At 44.2% G+C, this 26,217-nt stretch overlaps 1 protein-coding gene across 4 annotated transcripts in view; it reads left to right on the plus strand.

Moving 5' to 3' along the window:
• Positions 1-26,217, plus strand: part of LAMC2 (laminin subunit gamma 2) — a 77,470-nt gene that overhangs the window by 41,401 nt on the left and 9,852 nt on the right. For 3 of the 4 annotated variants that reach the window (XM_061383438.1, XM_061383437.1, XM_061383435.1), the window contains 14 exons: positions 377-475; positions 3,959-4,095; positions 4,885-5,007; positions 6,856-7,045; positions 10,248-10,360; positions 13,014-13,232; positions 13,872-14,054; positions 14,914-15,159; positions 17,407-17,552; positions 21,215-21,371; positions 21,671-21,876; positions 23,056-23,135; positions 24,869-25,018; positions 25,539-25,683. In XM_061383438.1, the coding sequence (XP_061239422.1) occupies positions 377-475; positions 3,959-4,095; positions 4,885-5,007; positions 6,856-7,045; positions 10,248-10,360; positions 13,014-13,232; positions 13,872-14,054; positions 14,914-15,159; positions 17,407-17,552; positions 21,215-21,371; positions 21,671-21,876; positions 23,056-23,135; positions 24,869-25,018; positions 25,539-25,683 (2,194 nt within the window). The remainder of the gene's footprint in view (positions 1-376; positions 476-3,958; positions 4,096-4,884; positions 5,008-6,855; positions 7,046-10,247; positions 10,361-13,013; positions 13,233-13,871; positions 14,055-14,913; positions 15,160-17,406; positions 17,553-21,214; positions 21,372-21,670; positions 21,877-23,055; positions 23,136-24,868; positions 25,019-25,538; positions 25,684-26,217) is intronic. The other variant, XM_061383439.1, reaches the window with a different exon arrangement.

Consider the following 26,217-nt stretch of genomic DNA (forward strand, 5'->3'; position numbering starts at 1 on the left):
ATTAAACAATAGAGAAACAAATGATAAAAAAAATTTTAAGTCAACTGACGCAAACAGTCAACCAAACTAAACAGTTTCATGATGAGTTTGGTTTACATTCTGAGGCGAACCCCTCCTGTCTCTAGCAGTGGGTAGTAACAGTTCTTGGACTGGCTGCCAGCCACGGACCACACTTTGAGTAGCACTAGTAACATGGACATGAATTCTTAAAAGGGTCTGAGAGAGATTAGCATGGACAAGAATAGCTAAGAGAGGCCTCACTGAAGATGAAAGATTGACTCAAGTTGGTGACATTTGTTTATGAGCGCCTGATCTTCATGTGTGTAGTTCAGAGCATTTGGAAACGCAGCTCTAATTTTCTTTTTCTTCTTTCCAGAGACTCCAAGTGTGACTGTGATCCAGCCGGCATCGCGGGGCCCTGTGACACGGGCCGCTGTGTCTGCAAGCCAGCTGTCACGGGGGAGCGCTGTGATAGGTCTGTGTGAACTGTGGCCCTCTGGACACAGCAGGAGGTCCCCTGACAACCAGCATGAGTGCGGTTCATGGAAAAGAGACACTTAACCAATGTTGATGACCTTCTTCCTGCTCCCTGGCCTTAAAAACTAGACCTTATTATTATTAGTTTTTTTAATTTATCTTTTTGGCCACACTGCATGGCATGTGTGATTTTAGTTCCTTCACCAGGGATGGAACTCGAGCCTCCTGTGTTGGAAGTACAGAGTCTTAACCACTGGGAAGTCCTGCAAAAACTAGGCTTTAAAAAAAAAATACAAGCAAAGGATTTCCCTGGTAGTCCAGTGGCTAAGACTCCATGCTCCTAATTCAAAGGGCCCAGGTTCAGTCCCTGGTCAGGAAACTAGATCCCACATGTCACACAGCTAAGAGTTTACATTGCCAAAATGAAGATGAATATCCCACATGCCACAGCTAAGACTCGGTGCAGTCAACTAAATAAATAAATAATTTTTTAAAAATACAAGCAAGGCCCCAAATCTCACTAGACTCCATGCTTTTGCTCTGGGTGCCTTCTCTGTGTATGCTGTGACAGGGCCCTGGGGAGTCCCTGGCCAGCTGGCTCTCAGTCCCAGGTGCTCTGTACAAGGTATGCAGGGATGAAGCCTCATGACTCAACTCAGTCCCAGGGAAGGCCTGGCCTAAGTAAACATGTTGGGAAAATCTTAGTCAGTGGAAATACTGCAGCATATGGCCATAAATAACCATTGTGTGCAGACGAGGACCTGCCCAGCGATGGGATGGTGATTATGTGCACACACACAAACTGGGGGAGGATGTCAGAGCCACGTTGGGGCAGGTGGTACAGTGAGGCCGATCCGCCCCCAGTTGCTGCTGCAGGAAATTCCTTAAATACAAACTGAGCCTGGACTTAAAACTCTTCGCTCCCCTGAGACTATTGTAAGCAGAGGGCTGTGAGGTGGGCCCCAGAGGTAAAACCTTCCCCCATATTTCCTTCAAAGAAAGAAAGCATTTCTTTGGCATGCAGCCAATCACTTATACCTGGGCAGAGGCAATGCCAGGTACATTCCTGGCTTGTGTTTTCAGCCAGTTCTTTGCTACTGGAGTGGGGGTGGTAAAACATAGCTTAAGTGATACAAGAGGAGTCCTTTTCTGAAAACCTTTTAAATTTCAAAATAGAACAGAGAAATAGAAAGTCTAATAAGACAAATGTTGTCAGCCACACTAATTATATGAAATTCAGTTCAGTTCAGCCACTCAGCAGTGTGCTACTCTTTGCGACCCCATGGACTGCAGCGTGCCCGGCCTCCCTGTCCATCACCAACTCCTGGAGTTTACTCAAACTCATGTCCATTGAGTCGGTGATGCCATCCAACCACCTTATCCTCTGCTGTCCCCTTCTCCTCCTGCTTTCAATCTTTCCCAACATCAGGGTCTTTTCCAATGAGTCAGTTCTTCGCATCCAGTTCCAGTTCAGTCGCTCGGTTGTGCCCAACTCTTTGTGACCCCATGAACTGCAGCATGCCAGGCCTCCCTGTCCATCATCAACTCCCAGAATCTACCCAAACCCATGTCCATTGAGTCAGTGATGCCATCCAACCATCTCATCCTCTGTCATCCCCTTTTCCTCCTGCCCTCAATCTTTCCCAGCATTAGGGTCTTTTCAAATGAGTCAGCTCTTTGCATCAGGTGGCCAAAGTATTGGACTTTCAGCTTCAACATCAGTCCTTCCAATGAACACCCAGGACTGATCTCCTTTAGGATGAACTGGTTGGATCTCCTTGAGTCTAAGGGACTCTCAAGAGTCTTCTCCAACACCATAGTTCAAAAGCATCAATTCTTCTGTGTTCAGCTTTCTTTATAGTCCAACTCTCACATCCATACATGACTGACTACTGGAAAAACCATAGCCTTGACTAGACGGACCTTTGTTGACAAGGTAATGTCTCTGCTTTTCAATATGCTATCTAGGTTGGTCATAACTTTCCTTCCAAGGAACAAGCATCTTTTAATTTCATGGCTGCAATCACCATCTGCAGTGATTGAAGCCCCCAAAAATAAAGTCAGCCACTGTTTCCACTATTTCCCCATCCATTTCCCATGAAGTGATGGGACCAGATGCCATGATCTTAGTTTTCTGAATGTTGAGCTTTAAGTCAACTTTTTCACTCTCCTCTTTAGAGGCTCTTTAGTTCTTTGCTTTCTGCCATAAGGGTGGTGTCATCTGCATATCTGAGGTTATTGATATTTCTCCCTGCAATCTTGATTCCAGCTTGTGCTTCTTCCAGCCCAGCATTTCTCATGATGTACTCTGCATGTAAGTTAAATAAGCAGGGTGACAATATACAGCCTTGATGTACTCCTTGGAACCAGTCTGTTGTTCCATGTCCAGTTCTAACTGTTGCTTCCTGACCTGCATACAGATTTCTCAAGAGGCAGGTCAGGTGGTCTGGTATTCCCATCTCTTTAAGAATTTTCCAGAGTTTGTTGTGATCCACACAGTCAAAGGCTTTGGCATAGTCAATAAAGCAGAAGTAGATGTTTTTCTGCAACTCTCTTGCTTTTTTTATGAAATTGGCCTTTGCTAAAAATTTATCAGCCCCACAATATCCTCCCTCCTTCCTAGAAGTGACCTCCATTCTTCATAATTTATCTCCCAAGTATATCCTTAAGCACACCCCTCCCTTCCCTTTCTGCCTTCATCATTCTTTCTTCACCCTTTCTCTGACTCACTTCTTCCTTCACTTATCCCTCCCCCCTTCCTTCTTTCCTTGTTTTTTAATCTCTTTTAATCTGCAGTTTTCCTCCACAGAAACTATAATGAGTATTTAAACCCTTGATCTATAGAGGAAAAAAAAAGATATTTATTTACTGCTGTTTTATGTAGCATCTACAGTTCACAGCTAGCCTGCCTTTCTGATTTTGCACAATGGAAGTGAAGTGAAAATGAAAGTTGCTCAGTCATGTCCAACTCTTTGTGACCCCATGGACTATACAGTGCATGGAATTCTCCAGGCCAGAATACTAGTTTGGGTAGCCTTTCTCTTCTCCAGGGGATTTTCCCAATCCAGGGGCATTTGCCTGTCTTTTGATGGCCCCCACTTCCCACCCTATTATCCCCTTTAAACACTTGCTCTAGGACTGGGCCAACTCTACACAGCCCTACCTGACCCCTCCCCATCTTGCCCACTGAATTCCTTACCAAGGATGGGAAAAATCACCGTTTCCAGACCATCACGCCCAATTTGTTGCTGCTCTGCTAGAGCAAGAGAAAGTGAATATTCTTCTTGCTTTCTTAATGGGGGCCTGTGATTGTCCATCCGGAGGTTTGGGAGTGAGAGTGGTATGTGCAACTGAGTATTTCTCACCTTTGGGAATTAATGGGCTGGGTGGGAGAGAAAGTAGAAATGATCAGTCACCGTATTCTCTGTGGGGATGAGAAATAGCCTATAATATGGTCCCAATTTCCAAAACGCCCCTGCAGGTGCCGACCAGGTTACTATCACCTGGATGGGAGAAACCCTGAGGGCTGCACCCAGTGTTTTTGCTACGGGCATTCAGCCAGCTGCCAAAGCTCCGGAGACTACAGTGTCCATAAAATCACATCTACCTTCCATCAAGGTAAAGCGTTCTGTTTTCTGGGTGTTTTGCTTTTATTTACTGCTATATAGGGCTTTGTGCTTGTAGACTTCTGTCCGCAGGATGGGGTCCTTGAGTCATCTTTAACAGGATGACTCTCTTCTAGCTTTAAATGTACATTATTTTGTCAGGCAATAAGAAAGAGCCTCGTGTCTTGGAAAAGTTATATTCAGACCAGCTTATGAATGACTTATAAAAACAACTAAAAAGAGAATAGATTTTCAACTCCCTGCATTTCCTATTAATGTACTTTAAAACCACAAAAGAATCATTGGATTGAGGGGCTTAACACAAGTCTTGGAATGGAATTCACATTCACTAATATTTCTTTCATGTATGCCAAACGAGTTAATTTATGTGAAATTAGTTACCAAGCTACAAAGCACTCTAAAAATATGGGAGATTAATATGATCTCAACTCTGAGTTTCTCTCTGGACATACTGGACCCTCTTACCTCACTAAGGCCAGACCGTGTTTATGTAAATGAAATAAAAATGCAAATTACAGGCAGATGAAAACATGTTCTCTTATTCCAAGAGTCAGATTCAAAGACAAGAAGTTAAAGCAGGTGTAAACAGGAGTAGGTGAAGGTGAAAACCAAGTAGAGAGGTGCATAGGGAATTCTGAGGATGGTGCACGAATGTGGAAATATAAAGAAAACCCACTTGTTACTCACTCATTGCTAGTGAGTAGCAATCAAGTCTTGCCTTGTTTAACTCAACAGATGATAAGGTTTGTTCTAATGAAGAGTGGTTTTACTTATGTTCCAGATGTTGATGGCTGGAAGGCTGTCCAGAGAAATGGATTTCCTGCAAAGCTCCAGTGGTCACAGCGCCATCAAGATGTGTTTAGCTCCGCACGACGATCAGACCCTGTCTATTTTGTGGCTCCTGGTACGTGTGGTGTTTTTCCTGTAGATGTCAATTTAGAAGACTAGGAAGTCAGGATAGAAGAATGGGGTTAGAAAACATGAAAATCTTATCACTTAGTGTCCAGGGCAGTAGCATCTCCAGAAGACAATTGGGGCTTCAGTCCTATTGACAAAGTCACGGCCCAGTAGGGTAGAACTGGGTGTCCAGGTGGTCAGATCCCAGTGCAGGTTCCTGCTTCAGTCAAATGGCAAATTTCTAAGTTTCCCACCAAGACAAGAAATAAGGATTCGGGTCAAATCTGTGGGTCTATCAGGAAGCAGATGGAAAGGTGAAGACAAAGCATTTCTCAAAGCTTTAAACCAATTGTAAATTTTAAAAATATAAAAATCAGAAAAGTTGGATGGAAAAGCTCTGGTTAAAACTTTTTTTAGATTTCTTTTTTTATCATGTGGCTCATTTTAAAGTCTTTATGGAATTTAGTACAATATTCCTTCTGTGTTATGTTTTAGCTTTCAATGGCACCCCACTCCAGTACTCTTGCCTGGAAAATCCCATGGGCAGAGGAGCCTGGTATGCTGCAGTCCATGGGGTCGCTAAGAGTCGGACACGGCTGAGCGACTTCACTTTCACTTTTCACTTTCATGCATTGGAGAAGGAAATGGCATCCCACTCCAGTGTTCTTGCCTGGAGAATCCCAGGGACGGTGGAGCCTGGTGGGCTGCCTGCCGTCTATGGGGTCACACAGAGTCGGACACAACTAAAGTGACTTAGCAGCAGCAGACCATGAGATTACGTGGGATCTTAGTTCCTTGATCAGGGATTGAACCCACACCCCGTGTATTGGAAGGCAAAGTCTTAGCCACTGGGCCACCAAGGAAGTCCTTCTGGCTAGAATTTCTAGTCATATTCTTAGCTGATATGTGATTCCTGGGCAAGGTGGCCTCTTAACTTTTCCAAACTTTAATTCCCTCAGCTATTAAGTGGGAAGAATAATGACTAACTCCAAGAATTATTGCCACCAAATGTGATGATGTTTGTGCAAGTATTCTATAAACTAGAAAGCACTATGTACCAGATGGTACTATTGCTGATAGACCCGGGAATCTCTACATATTGGTCTGTCATAAGGGCCAACAAAGGTCCATCTAGTCAAAGCTATGGTTTTTCCAGTAGTCATGTATGGATGTGAGAGTTGGATTCTAAAGAAAGCTGAGTGCCGAAGAACTGATGCTTTAGAACTGTGGTGTTGGAGAGGACTCTTGAGAGTCCCTTGGACTGCAAGGAGATCCAACCAGTCCACCCTAAAGGAAATCAGTCCTGAATATTCATTGGAAGGACTCATGCTGAAGCTGAAACTCCAATACTTTGGCCACCTGATGGGAAGAGCTGACTCATTTGAAAAGACCCTGATGCTAGAGAAGACTTAAGGTGGGAGGAGAAGGGGATGACAGAGGATGAGATGGTTGGATGGCATCATTGACTCAATGGACATGAGTTTGAGCAAGCTCCAGGAGTTGGTGATGGACAGGGAAGCCTGATGTGCTGCAGTCCATGTGGTTGCAAAGAGTCAGACATGACTGAGCGACTGAACTGAACTGATAAGGGCCATGCTGTGAATCATGTAATAGATGGAATTGTCTTATAATGAGGCCCTTTTAGCATTTCATTAACTAACCCTTCTTCATAGTCAATAGCAGTATGGCCATGTCCAGTGCCATGAACTGGCTCTTCTCAAAGAGTAGTTTGTGGGGAGTGATGGGTGAATAATACAGAACTCCAAGAGAAATTGCCAACATCCATGCAAACCTGCTCACTCCTTTTCTTCTCTAGTCCCCCAGCTGATCCTAGTCTTTTTGATCTGTTTCACAGCCAAATTTCTTGGGAATCAACAGGTGAGCTATGGGCAGAGCCTGTCTTTTGACTACCGTGTGGACAGGGGAGGCAGACACCCATCTGCCCATGACGTGATTCTGGAAGGTGCTGGTCTACAGATCACAGCTCCCTTGATGCCGCGTGACAAGACACTGCCTTGTGGGATCACCAAGACTTACACATTCAGGTAAAGAGAGAGACTGCAAGTAAGTCAAATAGAGCAAACGGTGTTTGAAGTCTGATTCCTTTGTTTATTCATTCAGTGATCATTCATTTATTCAACAAGCGTTTCTGAGCACCTTTATGGACCAAATATGGTGTTATGTGCTGAGACAGGTCATGACTGCTGCCCACAAGTCCCTGACAGGCTAATGGGGGAGAAAAATAAACTGATCATTGCAGTGCAGCTTGTAAGAGACAAAGTGGACACCAGTGTTTTGAATACATGCAGGAGGCATCAGTAACTCGCATTGGAGTGATGATCTAGGAAAGCTTACTGAGAAGATGTGACAATGAAGAGTAGCTTTCTAAGGAAAGAAAAGGAGTGAAGGTTACCATGGCAGAAAAAGTATGTTTGAGGAAGTTTTGTACATTCAGGAAATTCTAAGTGATTAGGCATGAGTGGAACATGGAACAGGGGAGAGGAATACAGTGAGAAGTGAGGTCAGAGAAGAGGCGGAGGTGAGGTCATGGATGGTCCTGTGTGTGTCTAAGGAAGTTACATGTTATCCTGTGAAATGGGAGATTTTTTGAAGTATGATTGACCTACAACACTATGTTAGTTCCAGGTCCATAACATAGTGATTCAATGTTTCTATACATTACAAAATGATCACGACAATTCTAGTTACCACCTGGCCCTATACAGTGCTAGTAGATTCTTGACTGTGTTTCCCAGGCTGTACATTTCATCCTTGTGGTTCATTTATTTTATAACTGGAAGTTTTTACCTTTTAATCTCTCTCACCGTTCACTCACCCCCCACACCCTCCCTTCTTATGACTCTGTTTTTGTTTCATTATGTTTGTCTTTTAGATTTTACATGTAAATGAAATCATATGACATTTGTCTTTCTCTGTCTAAATTCTTTCACTTAGCATAACACCCTCTAGGTCCATCCATGTGGCTGCAAATGGCAAGAATTCATTCTTTTTATGGCTGAGTAATATTCCATCACACACACACTCACACACTCCACATCTTCTGTATCTGCTATTGATGGACATTTTCCATATCTTGGCTATTGTGAATAATGTTGTAGTGAACATATAGGTGTATTTCTCTTTGAATTGGTGTTCTTGTTTCTTTCAGAAGAATACCCAGAAGTGGACTTGCTGGATCGTATAGTAGTTCTATTTTTAATCTTTTTGAGGAACCTCCACACTGGTTTCCATAGCACCTGAACCAATTTACATTCCCACCAACAGTGCACAAACTTTCCCTTTTCTCCACATCCTTGCCAACACTTGTTATTTGTTGTCTTTTTGATAATAGCCATTCTGACAGGTGTGGGATGATATCTCATCGTGGTTTTGGTTTGCATTTCTTTGATGACTAGTGATGTTGAGCATCTTTTCATGTGCCTGTTGCCCACCTGTATTCCTTCTTTGGAAAACTGTTTATTTAGGTCCTCTGCCCATATTTTAATTGGGCTGTTTATTTTTTTGATGTTGAGTTGTGTAACTTATTTGTATATTTTGGATAATAATCCCTTATCAAGTACATCATTTGCAAATATTTCTCTCTAGTACAGGAATTTTGAATGGTGGGTACAGAGAGTTCAGGGGAGGGGATGTGCCTATCACATGCTTAATAGTGTATCAGAGGCTGAGAATTCAAGATGAAGAAACATGGTCTTGGTCTTCCAAGAGCTCTTGTCTTGTAGAGTATGTTATTATTTGTGCAAACATAATACAGTATAAAGTCACTTCAGTGGTGGTGCATGCTCATGGGGACTTGGGAGGAAATGAAGGAGTGGCTTAGTTCTGTCTGAAGAAGTCAGGAAAAGCTTCACTAGGAGAACTGTGTGGACTGAGAACAGAAATAAGCACCAGGCTTTGCCAGGGACAAATCAGGACAACCTGCACATGTGAGTATATGTGGGAATGCACAGGTATAGTATAGGGCATTGGTGAGCAGTAGTTACGGCTGGAACACAGCTAGTACAGGGCAGATGGGCAGATAAAGTGAAAAGGGCTGGGAAAAGACCCAGCATGGTGGTTCTTGGACGTCATGTCCAGGTGCTGAGATCTGGCCCATGCCTGCAAGATGATGGAAATCTATTGAGAGATTAGAAGTAGAGGAGCGACGTGATCAGATGTGGAGGCTGGGTGCAAATCCTGTGTGGAGGACAGTTTGGGTAGAGTCTTTAACTGAACCATCGGATCACATTCACAGTGGTTCAGATGAAGGTTGTTGGGGGCCTACCCCAGGGTAGAACTAAAGGCAATAATGTATAGAAGACCCACAACACACACTGTGTTCTTCAGTAACCAACTGCAGCTTATTCTGATGCACACACTTAGCTCTCCATGCTGGAACACCCATTCCCACAGTCTCAGCTTGGTGAACTACTCTTTGAGATTCAGCTTACAGGTTTTCCCTTTGTATTTGCCTTCTCAGAACCCCAGGTAAAGTTACAGTCCATCGTGAATTTCTGCGGCATGCTGTTCATGCATCTGTTATAGCACTCTCTGCATTGTATCATAATTACATGTTTACCCACCGCCTTGGGTAGACATTGATCCCCTCACTCTACTTGTCTTTGTATTCTCTGTCCTAATACAGCTTCTAGCTCAAAACAAGTGCACAGTAAATACTTATTTCATGAATCAGTGGATGAGGCAAAAGGGTTAGGGTTGTTCCTGGAAGAGCTATTCCAGTAAAAACCAAAAAACATTAAAATAAAAAAATGGTACAGGGGCTGGTGATGTGATACACCGAGGCAACATGATGCCAAAACTAAGAAGTATTAGATGTGGACAGTGTGAAAGGTGGACACTGGCTTGTGAGAAGAGGAGGTGAAACATGCTCAGATAACAAATCATTTAAACAACAAAACCAAACATGAATGACAGCTCTTAAAAATCAGAGCTTCTGGACTCAGAGATGTTCCTGCTATTAGGTTTCGTGTGACTAAGAATAGAAAGTGGTCTCTGAGGACTTGGACCCACACTGGATGCCGTAACCCCTGGAGTTCAGCTTCCTACACTCCATCACATCCTGTGGGGCTTGCATTTCCCCCGGAGTGGGAAAGCTCCAGGCTTGTGCCTACAGGGTGTGAAGGGGCCTAGTTGTTCCTGCACTCTCGGGCATAATTGAATCAGGTATACACATTATAAGATTTGATAAGAGTTGGATTTTTCACCTTTTGGTTTTAAATCATGCAGATTAAATGAACATCCAAGCAGTAATTGGAGACCCAAGCTGAGTTACTTTGAGTATCGGAGGTTACTGCGGAACCTCACAGCCCTGAGGATCCGAGCTACCTACGGAGAATACAGTAAGTGACTAAAAGAAAGGAATTCCTCCCTTCTTAGGCTTTCGTTTAACTTACTTCAGCTCTCTAACTTGGTGACAGTCTCCAAACAAGTAGACAAACTATGAATGGTTTTGATGTAGAATCTCTGATTGGGTCTACATTTTTACATTCTACAAGATGTTGTTAACACATTACTGACCAGAGATGTATTAATACATCTTTTGTTACCCAAACGTTATTGACCAGAGTATTTCAATATAACAAATCACCAACCACAACCATTAGTTTCTGCAAAAATCCCCCAGTCAATAAAGAGTTAAGAAGGAGTAGTTCGTGGAAAGAGGTCACATCAATGAAGAATAAATGATGCTGCCTTGCTAAAGAGTCTCTGAATTTAGATTGAAGCCGATTACTTGAAGAAGGTAACCTATAGCAAAAGGGCACATTCCCTTAGCTCAGAAGTGGCATCTACAACACTGTTCTCTTTATTTCTTGAGTAGTTTCCCTTTGGGATTATACTCGGTACTACCATGTTTGGACATCACCGTGTATTTTGTAAATTCCCATTATTGAACTTTCTACGTACTACGTACTGCGTTGAGTTCTCCTTATCGCGGTTGGAATTATTTAAATGAGACTGCTTAAGCTTTTTTAGCATCCATGTAAAAAGGATGCATGGCTAACATGCACCATTTCCATGTGACTGATACAGTGAATAAAGCAGGAAGTGGAAAAGATGTTTACGCACAATTTATTGAATCTTTACTATGTGCCAAGCGCGCTACGATACATGCATTGTCTTATTTAATTTCATGACAACATGGGAGGTGGATACCTCTGTCATTTCTCTTCTGTAGCTGAGGAAACACAGTCAGAGGTATTGTGTGACTTGTCCAATTCACAGAGCTAGTGAGGATCAAGCCAGAATTCAAATCCTGATTTTTCTGACACCAGAACCAGTGCACTCAGCGATGATGAAGTGCTACACCATTATGCACGCCAGAGTGAGTGAATGTCATCTGGGCTATCACTGAAAAAATTAATCAGTAGTCACTCTATACTCGAATAAAAGATAAAAAGTTAAAAAAAAAAGTCAATCTAAGAAAGAAATGGAAAGTCTTATTCAAGCCAATATAAGAAGTAGAGCCTGGAGGCTGTCTCTCGGAAAGTTCTGAGAACTGTTCCAAAGTGGTAAAGGGGAAGCCAGTATGTATGTGACCTTGGAAGGAGTGTGTGCAGTTAAGCACATGTCTTGGTAGAAGGGTACTGCTATTCCAGGGGACAGATATCTTAATTAATGGTTTTAGTGCTTCTCTAAGTATGAGAAGATCCAATAAACTGGATCAATAGAATTTTTCCTGAAAATATCTGACTGTCTAAGGGTCGGTTTTGTCAGGTTTATGAAAGCACAAGGTACTTCATTCTGATCTTTGTCTTGAATTCCTTTCAGGATGTGCTGTAGGTCAGCGACCACAGTGGCTAAAGACCTGATTCTTGTAGAACAGGATAGTGGGCAGTGTTCTTTATTTTACAGTCCTTTCCCTTCTGTCTTAATTTCAGTCATGGTTTGGGAGGTATTTTGTGACCACTTTGTCCCACAGCGCTAGAAATGCACATTCCCAAGTCAAGTGAGGACTTTTTTGACAGGCCACAGAAAGTGCTGTTACTGGGCCAGTTTCTGTTAACAGTAACCGAAAGCCTCTGGACCACCTGTCTTACTAGTCTGTTACAGTCCTCAGAATAGTTCCCTTTTGCTGCTTCTTCCCATACTGTACATTATTACAATCACTGATCTTGTAAAACTATGTATTTGATCAAATTGTTTCTAGTCACCTAATTATCATTAATTTTATCTGAGGCTCAGGCACACATTTGGTGGGTTTCCCAGGTGGCTCAGTGGTAAAGAATCTGCCTGTCAGTGCAGGAGATGTAAGAGACATGGGTTCAGTCCCTGGGTCGGAAAGACCCCCTGAAGGAGGAAATGGCAACCCCCTCCAGTACTCTTGCCTGGAGAATCCCATGGTCAGAGGAACCTGGCAGGCTACAGTCCATGGGGTTGCAAAGAGTCGGACACAACTGAGTGACTGAGCGTGCATGCCTACATTTGCAGGGAACTTTAATCTTGTAAAATAGGCAGCATATAATATAACTAGTAACATTAATAAGGTCATAAGCAAGTATTTAAAGTAAGAACTTCCATTATGCGTGACCCAGTTTCTCCAGGTTGTCTGACTAGTCAGTTCTGCACCAATCGCTGTCTTTAAGGGAAATGATATATTGGTATTGACATAAAGTTCACCAATGATGTCTGCACATACAAGGCAAGTAAGCAGGAGGTCACTGCGACCCCTTTCCAGGATTGACAAAGGAATGTTATGTCTAAGGAGTTACATGGCTGGAGCCAGAAGGAGAAAAGTTGATCTTTGTGGTTGAGCAGGTATTTCTGCCACATGGGAGCTCTGCTTAACACATAATGCAGATGCACAATGTAAGAAGAAGGGAGGAAGGAAGCCAAACGGCAGAGAGAAAGTTTTATGTCTAAATTTTCCTCGTCTTGCCTTAAAATGTGTATTTCTTTTTATTAATGAGTTAAGAAACAAATCCAGTGTGAGGCCTGACTTTAGATCCCTGGACCTAACCACTTGTTGTCTCCCTCCTGTCTTCTCTCTTGCAGGCACTGGGTACCTCGACAACGTGACCTTGATCTCAGCCCGCCCCGTCTCGGGAACCCCAGCACCATGGGTTGAACAATGTGTATGTCCTGTTGGGTACAAGGGACAGTTCTGCCACGAATGTGCTTCTGGCTACAAAAGAGATTCAGCCAGACTGGGACCTTTCGGCACCTGTATTCCTTGTAACTGCCAAGGGGGAGGGGCCTGTGATCCAGACACAGGTGAGTGAAAAGACACCGGGACCAGGCGGTTCGGGGTGCAGCCAGGTGACTGGGGTCTCCCGTGGAAGAGAGAGCTGTGCAGGAAAGGCCATGCCTGAGCTCATTTCAGAGATGGGAAAGGATTAAGGAGAGCAGGGCTGGACTCCAGGGAAGATGGACACGGCGCTTTATTACATTCCATCCTTTTCACGATGGAAATGCCACAAGATTGTGAGAAAGGTGCTAGGTTACAGGAAATGGCTGTCACGGTTCAGTGCTGGGTCGGGGAGCTGGTGTCACATTGCAAGAATTGTTTGGGGAGATCAAAGGCAGTGTCAGGACCGGAATGAATATGCCGACAAGTGGTGTAGTCAGGCCGTGGGGAAGAGGGGAGTGGTGTTAACTTATGGATGGTGGTAAAAGGAGTGCGTGTCTGCTTAGCCTGGGAGAGGGAGGGTGAGATTCAGGGTCGTGGCCATGTTTAGAGTTGGCAGGAGGGCAGAGGGGAGGGCCAGCGCTCAGGCACTCTGGGGAAAGCTGCAGACAGGGAGGCTTTGAATTACTAACCCCTGCCTCCCACGCGTCGTCCTCTGTATTAAAGAAAGTGGATAGTTTTACCTGCTCATTTCTCTGCCCCTCCGTTCTCCCTCTGCCTCCCAGGAGATTGTTACTCAGGGGATGAGAACCCTGACATTGAGTGTGAGGACTGCCCCATCGGTTTCTACAACGACCCGCATGACCCAGGCAGCTGCAAGCCCTGTCCCTGTCGCAATGGGTTCAGCTGCTCCGTGATGCCCGAGACAGAGGAGGTGGTGTGCAATAACTGTCCCCACGGCATCACTGGTGAGGCCAGCTGCCCACCCTGTTCTCCTGCCATGCATCTGTCCAATCCAAGGGATCTCCAGGGACTGCTCATGACTCAGGGTTATTCTCAATGGGCTCATTTTAAAGATAAGGAGAGATCGATGCCCAAGAGCTGAAGTGGATTGAAGAAGGGCAGGGTGTAGAGCTGTGGGAGGAGACATCTAAAGCTGTTTTAAGAGGTTTGTAATTAGGAGGTGAAGTTGTCAGATGAAATATGGAATTTAACTAAGTTTTAAAAAAATGAACCCCAAGGAGGGACTTCCCTGGTGGCCCAGTTGTTAAGATTTCACATTCCAGTGGGGTGAAGATGGGGGTTGGGGATGGGATGAGGGGTTGAGGGGTGGGTGCAGGTTTGATCTCTAGTTGGGGCTCTAAGATCCCACATGCCGCATGGCCAAAAAACCCAAAGATAAATAATATTATAACAAATTCAATATAGATTTAAAAAAAGGTCCTCATCAAAAACAAACAAAAAAAATTGAACCAAGCTAAAGAAGGAAACTTAGTAACGTTATACGTGTCACACCTCTCTGCTGGTTGGTCTCCAAGAAGAGCTTGTCTTGAGCCGCAGCCTTGGTGGTTTGGTGCTCCATCTGACTTTTCCCTAGCCAGCTTGTTAACTGGCAGGAAGGCCCCTGGTGGTGCTTGTGTTCTAGAATCTGTGACCACCGTGGAGTGGAAGAGTCAGCCTCTTGCTGTGGGTTCCTGCTCCTGAGCCTGCTTTTGTGGGGTCCCAGGTTAGGGAAGCTCTTCTGGGGAGTAGCATAATTTCAGCCTCTGCCTCTGGTTTTGCTTCTAATCGATGATCCCGTGGGCGGCTTGACTTGGTTCCTTCCAGGTGCCCGCTGCGAGCTCTGTGCCGACGGCTACTTTGGGGACCCCTTTGGGGAACATGGTCCAGTGAGGCCTTGTCAGCCTTGTCAGTGCAGCGACAATGTGGACCCCAGTGCCCCCGGGAACTGTGACCGCCTGACAGGCAGGTGTCTGAAGTGCCTTTACAACACGACCGGTGCCCACTGCGACCAGTGCAAAGCCGGCTACTTTGGGGACCCCTTGGCTCCCAACCCAGTGGACAAGTGTCGAGGTAGGACTGCACCCCTAGGCAGACTGGCCAGGTTCTGTGTGTGTGTGTGCGTGTGTGCATGTACACGTGTGAGAACATACAAATGGGCAAGGCTGACCACGGGTAATATTGTGATGCTACTTTGGCTTCTCTGACCTGCCTGGACCTTTCACTGATCAGAAGTCTTAAGACCAATTTCCCCTGCAGCAGGGCTCTGGCAGTCAGAGCCAGAGGATGTCGAAAGGGTTAAGGCTGAGTGGGAGAAGTGAAAAGGGCCAGGTTTACATTCCAAAGTGGAAGAGGAGATAAAATGGGGCTGCCTCCTATGCTAGTCCCCAGGCTGGTAGGCAGGCAAGTGGCCGCCAGACCCGTAAGAGGGAGGTAATAAATGACTCGAGATGAAGCCTGGACACACTGAAGTGGGAGGGGAGTGGGCTGTAAAGTAGTTGGAGAGACCCTCTCAGGAAGTCAGTGTGATTGATGTATAGAAAGGTGACAGTCCACACGTCTCCTAAGGAGGTCGGGCTTCAAAGCAGTAGCTCTCGTGGAGCATTCCTGGGGGCTGCTTCAGATCAGATCAAAGCACGAATGTGCAGACCGGGCCTCTTGCTCAGCCCTTCTTTCAAGCCTTTGTACGTGTTCTGTTCTAGAGGCAAATTCAGTTCAAGGGAGCTGGCCTGCCACTTAGACTCACCGCTCAGTCACCAAGGTCCCAGACCAGCCTGGTGCCCAGAACTCAGGAACTTGCTTGTTTTAAGGTCCAGAGTGGCTCTGGGGACCCAGACTGGATTCCCCAGGAGGTCTGCAGGGCACCCAGAGCCCCTCATTCAGACCAGAGTGCCCAGCCCTGGAAATGCTTGAGGACCTCTGTGCAACTTAGGGCTTCTCCCCAGGGGCACAAATTCCACCTGCCCTGACCCCAGCTTGTGGGTTAGCTGTGATGTCATATGATAGGAAGCATTCACATGACATCAGCAGTATGAGCTTAAGTCCAGTTTTTTAACGTACCTCTTGTATTATTCTGATCTTGCCAATTAATTTCTCTGAGTCTCAGTTTCCTCATATGGACGATTAATATTTTACTCAAAGTAGTTGCAAAGATAAAATAGCATATGAGAAAGCACACTGTAAACTATATAATTCCATCTGAAAAGAAAAGTGAAATTGTTAATTGCTTAGTCATGTTCAATTCTTTGCGACTCCATATACTGTAGCCCACCAGCCTCCTCTGTCCATGGGATTCTCCAGGCAAGAATACTGGATGGGTTGCTGTCTTTTCTCTGGGGATCTTCCCAACCCAGGAATTGAACCCAGGTCTCCTGCATTGCAGGCAGATTCTTTACTGTCTGAGCCACCAGGGAAGCCCATATCTATAAAGTGCTATTAACAGAGATCTCACTGCATTTAGACAATATAATTTTTTCACTGAACTATCTTTTATCAAGCTCTCACCATGTGTGCAGTGTGGAGCTATATACTGATGTTATAATAATGAATAAGTCAGCCCAGCTAGGCAAAGAGCTCATATGCTAATAAGGAAGACACAGAAATATGGAAGCAAATAATAACATATGCTCAGATGTTATTCCAAGAGTTTTGTGATCACTGAAGTTGGAGTACCCAGAGAATCACTCCATGTGAGCAGTGTCTCACCCACTGGTATATCCTCAGCTCCTAGAACAGAATGTGACCCAGTGCTACTGAATCAGTTTGATTGAATAAAGGTACTACTTTACTGCATTCCCTACGTCAAAGGCAGCAGAGCAGAAGGACAACAGTACTGGCTCTTCCAAAGTTCTCATTCTTGCCATCTTCTTGCTGCATGTCCTAGGACAGATTACTCAACCTCTCTGAGCCCATATTTCTCATCTGTAATATGCAGGGAGGTGTCTACATCTGGCATATTGTAGGCCCAGAAGAAATGTTACTCTTCCTGTGAGCAAACCCAGAGTATCTGTGGAATATCCAAGAGACTTACAATTTAATGGGGGGAAGTAAATCAGTGTCACTAGAAAGGATGGGCTGTTGAAGTGTCTCTTCATCCACACACACACACCGAACAGACCTGCCAGATGATTCCCAAGACCTCTCTGTGTTGGGAATGTGCTTGGAGACATAGCCAAGAAACTAATCCAACACAATATGAATCAACAAGGGCAAAGAAGGGTTCTTTGCTTGGGTAACTGGATCTTCCTTTTATCTTTGCTATACCTCCAGGTTCCAGAATTAGTTTGACATGAAAGCTTCCTGTTTGTCTTTTGTCTCTAGCTTGCAACTGCAACCCAATGGGCTCGGAGCCCGTGGAGTGTAGAAGTGATGGCAGCTGTGTTTGCAAGCCAGGATTTCACGGCCTCAACTGTGACCATGCAGCATTAACCAACTGTCCAGCTTGCTATAATCAAGTGAAGAGTCAGGTGTGCATGCTAGCCAGCCCTCACCTTCACAAGTAGAATCCTGAAGTATCTTCTGGGTGGTTCTGTCACAAACCCAGGCTCCTCCTAGTCTCCTGAGGACAGGAGTGGGGATTACTATTTCTCTCTTGAAAAATTGTTATGTTAAAAAATTTCCATGTAGTAGTAATAATACTTCAGAGTTAGGTTCTTATATTTACCATTTTTGAAAAATGTGTTATTCTTTAAAAGTCACATAGGTGGAACTGAAAATGCCACCCTTGTCCACTGAATCTGAATTCAGTGCTCTATTATAATATGCCACTTTCTCAATGGATTTTTCCCAAGAAATGTCCTTATGAAACAAACAAAGGAAACCTAAACATATAAAAGAGATGTCATGGATCACTGCCTTGTCATGGCAAAGGGGCTTGTATAACTCAATGAAGTTATGAGCCAAGCTGTGCAAGGACACCCAGGATGGGTCACAGTGGAGAATTCTGACAAAACATGGTCCACTGAAGGAGGGAATGGTGAATCTCTCCAGTATTCTTGCCTTGAGAACCCCATGAACAGTATGAAAAGGCAAAAAGATATGACACCAGAAGATGAGCCCCCCATGTTGGAAGATGTCCAGTATGCTACTGGGGAGGAGCAGAGAAATAGCTCCAGAAAGAAATAAGTGGCTGGGCCAAAGTGGAAATAATGCTCAGTTGTGGATGTGTCTGGTGGTGAAAGTAAAGCCCAATACTGTAAAGAACAATACTGCATAGGAACCTGGAATGTTAGGTCCGTGAATCAAGGTAAATTGGATGTGGTCAAGCAGGAAATGGCAAGGGTGAACACTGATATTTTAGGAATCAGTGAACTAAAATGGATGGGAATGGGTGAATTTAATTCAGATGACCATTGTATCTAAAATGGTCTGTGCAAGAATCCCTTAGAAGAAATGGAGTAGCCCTCATAGTCAACAAAAGAGTCTGAGATGTAGTACTCGAGTGCAATTTCAAAAGTTGCAGAATGATCTCAGTTCGTTTCCAAGGCAAACCATTCAGCATCACAGTAATCCAAGTCTATGCCCTGACCACTGATGCTGAAGTTGACTGGTTCTGTGAAGATTTATAGGACCTTCTAGAACTAACACCAAAAAAAGATGTCCTTTTCATCACAGGGGACTGGAATGCAAAAGTAGGAAGTCAAGAGATACCTGGGATAACAGGCAAGTTTGGCCTTGGAGTACAGAATGAAGCAGGGCAGATGCTAACAGAGCTTTGCCAAGAGAACACACTGGTCATAATAAACACTCTCTTCCAACAACACAAGAGACGATGTGATGTCTACACGTGGACATCACCAGATTGTCAATACTAAAATCAAATTGATTGTATTCTTTGCAGCTAAAGATGGAGAAGCTGTATACAATCAGCAAAAACAAGACTGGGGAGCTGACTGTGGCTCAGATCATGAGCTCCCTATTACCAATTCAGACTTAAATTGAAGAAAGTAGGGAAAACCATCAGGCCATTCAGGTATGACCTAAGTCAAATCCCTGATGACTATACAGTGGAGGTGACAAATAGATTCAAGGAATTAGATCTGATAGAGTGTCTAAAGAACTATGGACAGAGGTTCATAACCTTGTAGAGGAGGCGGTGACTAAAACCATCCCCAAGAAAAAGAAATGCAAGACGGCAAAGTGGTTATTTAAGGAGGCTTTACAAACAGCTGAGAAAAGAAGAGAATCAAAAGGCAAGGGAGAAAGGGAAAGATATACCCAACTAAATGCAGAATTCCAGAGAACAGCAAGGAGCGATAAGAAAGCCTTCTTAAGTGAACAATGCAAAGAAACAGAGGAAGACAATAAAATGGGGAAGTCTAGAGATCTCTTCAAGAAAACTGGAGACATCAAGGGAGTATTTCATGCAAGGATGGGCACGATAAAAGAGATGGTAAGGACCTAATAGAAGCAGAGGAGATTAAGAAGAGGTGGCAAGAATACACTTAAGAACTATACAAAAAAAAGGTCTTAATGACCTAAATAACCATGATGGTGTGGTCACTCACCTAGAGCCAGACATCCTAGAATGTGAAGTCAAGTGGGCCTTAGGAAGCATTGCTAACAGCAAAATTTCACTTCATGGCAAATAGAAGGAGAAAAAGTAGAAACAATAATAGATTTTATTTTCCTGGGCTCCAAAATCACTGCGGATAGAGACTGCAGCCATGAAATTAAAAGATGCTGATTGCATCAGAGGCTTGAAGCTGGGGTTGTGTGTGAGTGGATGCAGGGTTGACGACCGTCAGAAGCATGCTCTCTAAAAAAAAAAAATAAATAAAAAAATAAAAGATGCTTACTCCTTAGAAAAAAAGCTATGACAAACCTAGACAGCGTATTTAAAAAGCAGAGACATCACTTTGCCAACAAAGGTCCATGTAGTCGAAGCTATGGTTTTTCCAGTAGTCATGTACAGATGTGAGAGTTGGACCGTTAAGAAGATTGAGAGCCGAAGAATTGATGATTTCAAATTGTGGTGCTTGAGAAGACTCTTGAGTCCCTTGAGGACTCAAAGTTCAAACCAGTCAATCCTAAAGGAAATCAACCCCGAATATCCATCAGAAGGACTGATGCTGAAGCTCCAGTACTTTGGCCATGTGATGTGTAGAGCTGACTCATTGGAAAACACCCTGATGCTGGGAAAGGTAGAGGGCAGGTGGAGAACAGGGTGACAGAGGATGAGATGGTTGGGTGACATCAGCAATTCAATGGACACGAGTTTGAGCAAATTTCGGGATATAGTGAAGGACAGGGAAGCCTGGCGTGATGCAGTCTATGGGGTCGCGGAAGGTTGGACACGATTTAGCAACCGAACAACAACAACATAAAAGATAGGTTGTTATCTTTTATTCCATAAAAGAGGAAGCTAAAGGTGTCAGGGCTGTCCAAACAGAAACGGCCTCTAGAAATTTTTCATTCAAATTCCAGAGAAGAATGAAATTGATGTTGTTGTTGTTAATTGTGAATTATTATTTGTACTGGAGTGAAGGGCGGGGGAGCGAAGGGTCCAAACAGAACCCAAATGCAGAACAAACTCAGCCTGTTTTTTAAATGTATCTATTTAACCAGCCTCTGTAGCACTTCCTCTATTCCCGGCACTATTCTACAAATACTAACTCATTTAGTCCAAATAATAAGTCTGTGCGATGTTATTATCCTCATCCTATGGATAAAGAAAGTGACTTGCCTAAGGTCACACAGCTAGTGAGTAGTGGGACCAGGATCCAGACTCAGAAAGTCTAGGGTCTAGAGTCTGAATTTTACCATGACATGCCAAGCCTTTCTGGACTTATAGCCATTAGCCCCTGGGTGCATGCGTGTGTGCTCAGTCGCTTCAGTTGTGTCTGACTCTTTGTAACCCTAAGGACTGTAGCCCACCAGGCTGCTCTGTCCATGGGATTCTTCAGGCAAGAACACTGGAGTGGCAACCAGTATTTCCATGCCCTTCTCCAAGGGATCTTCCCGATTCAGGGATCAAACTGGTGTCTCTGACAAGAGACACCCCCTGTTGGGGGGTGGGTTCTTTACCACTAGTGCCACCTGGGAAGCCTTAGCCCCTGGATACCTGGCATATTATATTCCACCGTGAACCCCGTCCTCTGTTCTAATCCTCTTTCTTTCGTGGTTTCAGATGGATCAGTTTATGCAGCAACTTGAGAGCCTGGAGACACTGCTTTCGAAGGCTCAGGCTGGCGGAGGAGCAGTGCCTGACACAGAACTGAAGGGCAGGATGCAGCAGGCTGAACAGGCCCTGCAGGACCTTCTGAGAGAAGCCCAGATTTCAGAAGGTGATGGAGGCCCGTTTTACACAGGAGAGAATTCAGAGGCTTAGAAAGCAGCCCCCTGGGTTATAGAATCTTTGGTGGTAACAGTTCAGCAGATGTCTCTGCCTAGCCCTTGCGGAGGTGGCAGAACTGTCTGTGATGTTCTCCTGAGATTTGAAATGATGGAGATAAAAAAGCATGCATTCACATACTGGGCTTTTACTGTTTTGCCGAAAGCCAGTCAAAGTCACTTTTTCAGCCCTCTATTTTTGATGACTTGACCCCTCAACGTGCTCATCCTCCCTTTCCTTGTTGGTGTTCAGGTGCTATTAGATCCCTCAATCTCCAGTTGGCCAAGGCCAGGAGCCAAGAGAATAGCTACCGGACCCGCCTGGATGACCTCAAGATGACCATGGAGAGACTTCGGACCCTGGGCAGCCAGCATCAGGACCGAGTTCAGGATACCCGCAGGCTCATCACACAGATGCGCCTGAGCCTGGAGGAGAGCGAGGCTGCCCTGCGGAACACTGTAGGTGGTGCTGGGCTAGGGGGTGAGAGTCCCTGCTGAGCTGGGGGGCCCACGGCACATGTCATGGGCTCACTTTGTCTCTCGGGTTTTCTGGTCTCTCTGGTAGTCAGTAGGACTTCTTTTCCTTGCAGCAGTCACAGCTTTCTTTGACTTCCTGCCAGTTCCCATTTTATGCTTTATGGCTTCCCAGGTGGCTCAGTAGTAAAGAATCCACCTGCCAAGCAGGAGATGTAGGTTCGATCCCTGGGTCAGGAAGATCCCCTGGAGGAGGAAATGGCAAACCCACTCCCTTATTCTTTCCTGGGAAATCCTATGGACAAAGGAGTCCAGCAGGTTGCAGTCCATGGGGTCACAAAAGAGTCGGACACGACTTAGTGACAGCCTTTCTCTTTCACCAGTTCGTTTCTTGCTACCTGTAGCATTGTCTGCTCCCTTCTTTCTTCCTATCTTCTAGCTTGTTAGCTCTGAGAGGGCAGGATTGAGTTTTGTTCATCTTTACTTTCTCAGCCCATAACACCAAGTATGGCTCTGACAAATGTTTGCTGTATGAAAGAATGAATGAACAAAATGAAGAGGGAAGGAAGGAGACCAATAAAAACATGGTGATGAAAATAGGGAAAAACTTTAACTACAGTATGGTTTTCCTAATGATGTAGCTTGTGGTGTGATAGGAAGAAGAGATTTGAATGAACACTCTTGTCTTTCCGAATAAAGGAGGAAATGGGGACAATAATGTAAGATGGGAGGTGGATAAAGAAAGTTGGAAGATAATCAGATATAATGCTGGGGAAATGAAGGATTTAAAAATACTGTGTATTGATTTTCCTTTTGTAGAATATTCAGAAAATAAATGTCCCCTATGATCTCATTGCTACGAAATAACTACCATTAAAACTTGGCCTATGTTCTGGACTTTAAATATATATGAAGATATAAACATGCATATATTTTAAAATCCATTTATATATACAGAATTTTTTTGAACTTGGATTTCTATTTGATTCAGTCTCTACATTTTTTTTTTTAATGTAATGACCATGGTAAACCAGGGACTCTTGATGCGTCAGGTTGGGGAATTCTGTGTGACTAATGACAAGGGGTTCAGACAGGACAGCTGCAGAAGCTGCTTAGGCTCCATGGCTGCCAGCAAAGCCTTAACCATTTGTCCTTTTCCCACAGAACATTCCACCTTCGGAACACTACACAGGGCCAAATGGCTTTAAAAGTCTAGCTCAGGAGGCCACAAGACTGGCAGACAGGTGAGTACTTCTGGAGGGCACCTCTGCTTCAGACACCTCTGTGAGGCCAGACTTGAACAACTCTGCTGAGTATTCAGGACCAAAGCTCCATACTGATTACCTCCAGACTCCTTTGCAGCCATTCCCCTGCCCTGAAGCCATTTTTTAACTGCTTGGTTTTCAGTGTATGTCGGTGGCCACTGGGCAGGGTCATTTGGCAGGAGTTGAGGGTGGGGTGTTTCTTTTCCAGATTTCTCTATGACTCATGGTATGGCTTCAGTGTATGTCAGATGTAATTCCTTGGGCCCTGTGAAATGAATCAGCCCTTGGAAAAGAGTACTTTGCAGCTTTGAGGGACTCCAGGCTCCCACACCAAGCCTGGGAACAAGTCGCAACGAGTTGTTTGCTAGCCTGTGGGGGCCAAGAGTGCAGAGGGGGAGAACTCCCTCCTGAAAACCAGCTCTGCAGGGCCCTGGTAATCACAGGCAGCTCCTTAGTCCTTGCCTGATTGCAAATCCTACAATCAGGATTGATGCTGAAGAGGTTTGCTCCTGGCAGAGGGCTCAGCAAGGTGGCAGGCTCTGCTAATCCTGAATGGAATTCAGTCAGCAGAGGGGGCTGGCTCATGCTCTCATAATGTGAGCTGCCTCCTGGACTTGTTTTCATCCGTTTCTAGAACCAAGGGGACAAAAACAACTGGGGAACTGTTCTTGATGGGCTTTGTCCCCCTTAATGTTGGGCTAAGTTTAAAGATGCAGCAAAAAGTGGAGAGGGAGTTGGATCCTGGATAAAATAAAGCCTAGGATTTCTCCTGCAGAAAAGTTTATAAATGCAGTATTTATTTCCCTGAGACTTCTCCTGCCCATCTCCATCACTTGCCCTGATTATGCTAGAAATGGAGTAGATCATCAAAAAAGTTTAGGACGTGAGGCTGTGTCTCAGAACACCTTCTGCTTCTTGATAGCACTTCTAATTGAGGAGCTCCATCTCATCTGGGTCAATTCTATTTGTTTTTTTGAGTCAAAGCAGTTCTCTTACTCCTCTCCCCTTATTTAAATAAAAGGCCAAAGGAAGCCCTTTTCATCCTTCCATATCATTTCTTTCTAGATTCCACATATAAAGGATGTCATATGATATTCCACCTTCTCAGTCTGACTTACTTCACTCAGTATGACGATTTCTAGGTTCATCCATGTTTATGCAAATGGCATTATCTCATTCTGTTTAATGGCTGAGTGATATTCCATTGTATATATGTATTGCATCTTCTTTATCTGTTTCTGTTGATGGGCATATAGGTTGTTTCCATGGCTTGGCTACTGTAAGTGGGGCTGCAGTGAACATTGGGGTGCATGTATCCTTTCTCGTCATGTTTTCCTCCAGATATATGCCCAGGAGTGGGATTGTAGGTCATATGGTAGCTCTATTTGGGAGGAAGGGGTAGTTAGAGATTTGGAGATGGACATGTACACACTGCTATATTTTAAATGGGTAGCCAACAAGGACCTGTTGTATAGCACATGCAATTCTGTTCAATGTCATGTGGCAGCCTGGATGGGAGGGAAGTTTAGGGGAGGATGGATACATGTATATATATGCATGGCTGAGTCCCTTGTTCACCTGAAACTATCACAATGTTGTTAATCGGCTACACCCTAATACAAAATAAAGTGTTGTCGTATGGCAAAAAAAAAATTTAAAAATAATAAAGGAAGCCCTTTGCTATAAAAACTCATTCTTTTTGATCCTTTCAGCCATGTCGAGTCAGCCAATAACATGGAGCAACTGGTCAGGGAAACTGAAGACTACTCCAAGCAAGCCCTGACCTTGGCGCGCAAGGCTGCTGCTGAAGGAGGCAGCAGTGGCAGCCTCCGTGGCTCCGTGGTGCAAGAGCTCGGGGGAAAGTACGTTTCAGCAGGTCCTCACACGGGCCAATATAATCCGCTCCCTCCCAGGGTACAATGCAAACCAGGTCTGAGGAGTGCTGTGTTCCTTTAAAAGTATCAATAGTAAGAAGGACAAGAAATGAGAGTGTTACTTTGGAGGAAAGCAGATGCCTTTAAGACTGGAAGAAAAACGTCAATTACTCTAAGTAAAGTTTCAGTTTTGATTTATAGATTGTATATTTGTAGATATGGTACCATCCGTGGTGTTTAAAGGAGGTGAAGAAACCCATCTGGTGGCATGGAGCGTATAAACAATATATTCATGTGATTAAGAATTGGAAAACTTGGGTTGAATTTTTCTGACCCAACCTATATAAACTTTAATGTCTGTGTTTAAATTATGGAAAGAGATACATATCAGACATTTATGCTCGTCTGGTTCTTTGGATAATCCTGACGACATAGTTTTAACAGAATGAAATTTCGCTTTTAATAAAAAGAGCAAATTCTCAAAGTCCGCTCTCTTCACTCCCTGCAGATTGGAGAAAATCAAGTCTCTGGCCCAGCAGCTATCGAGGGAGGCCACTCAAATTGACAATGAAGCAGATACGTCATATCAGCATAGTCTCCGCCTTCTCAGTTCAGCAACTCAGCTTCAGGGGGTCAATGATCAGTCCTTCCAGGTAAGAGCATCTAACCTATGCAGTGATGTACAGAAGAAGGGCCATAATGCTTTCTTCTCAGGGGATTCCATTGAATTGTTCAATCATCCAGTTTTTTCCCCATATTTACCTTTCTTGCTTTAAATTAAGAAGAGCATTTATCCTCCTCTTTATTCTTAAACTCCAATCGTGGTCCCTGATAACACCTTGGTTCATATTCTGAACCTATTTCTGTTGGTGAATACAAGTTTTCTGTCTCTTCCCTAGTTTGGGGGACTGTTGAAACCTGTGAGAAATTACCATGGAACTTTTGCTATCTACCTTTGGGTCCAACCTATATATTTTCATGTGTAGCCACTTGGAAGGCTTTTTTTTTTTTTTCCCTCAAAAGTTTGCATTGTTTCTGTCATCAATTCCTTTAACTATTCCAAATTTATTGGATTAAGATTCAGCTTTCTACCCACAGCAAAAAGCATTCACAATGATTTTCACACATAATAATAATAAAAAAACGCAGAGCAGACATAAAATTCGTTTGCTAGCTGGGGGGCATGC

The sequence above is a fragment of the Bos javanicus genome, chromosome 16 (assembly GCF_032452875.1).
Source record: "Bos javanicus breed banteng chromosome 16, ARS-OSU_banteng_1.0, whole genome shotgun sequence".
Taxonomy (NCBI): Eukaryota; Metazoa; Chordata; class Mammalia; order Artiodactyla; family Bovidae; genus Bos; species Bos javanicus.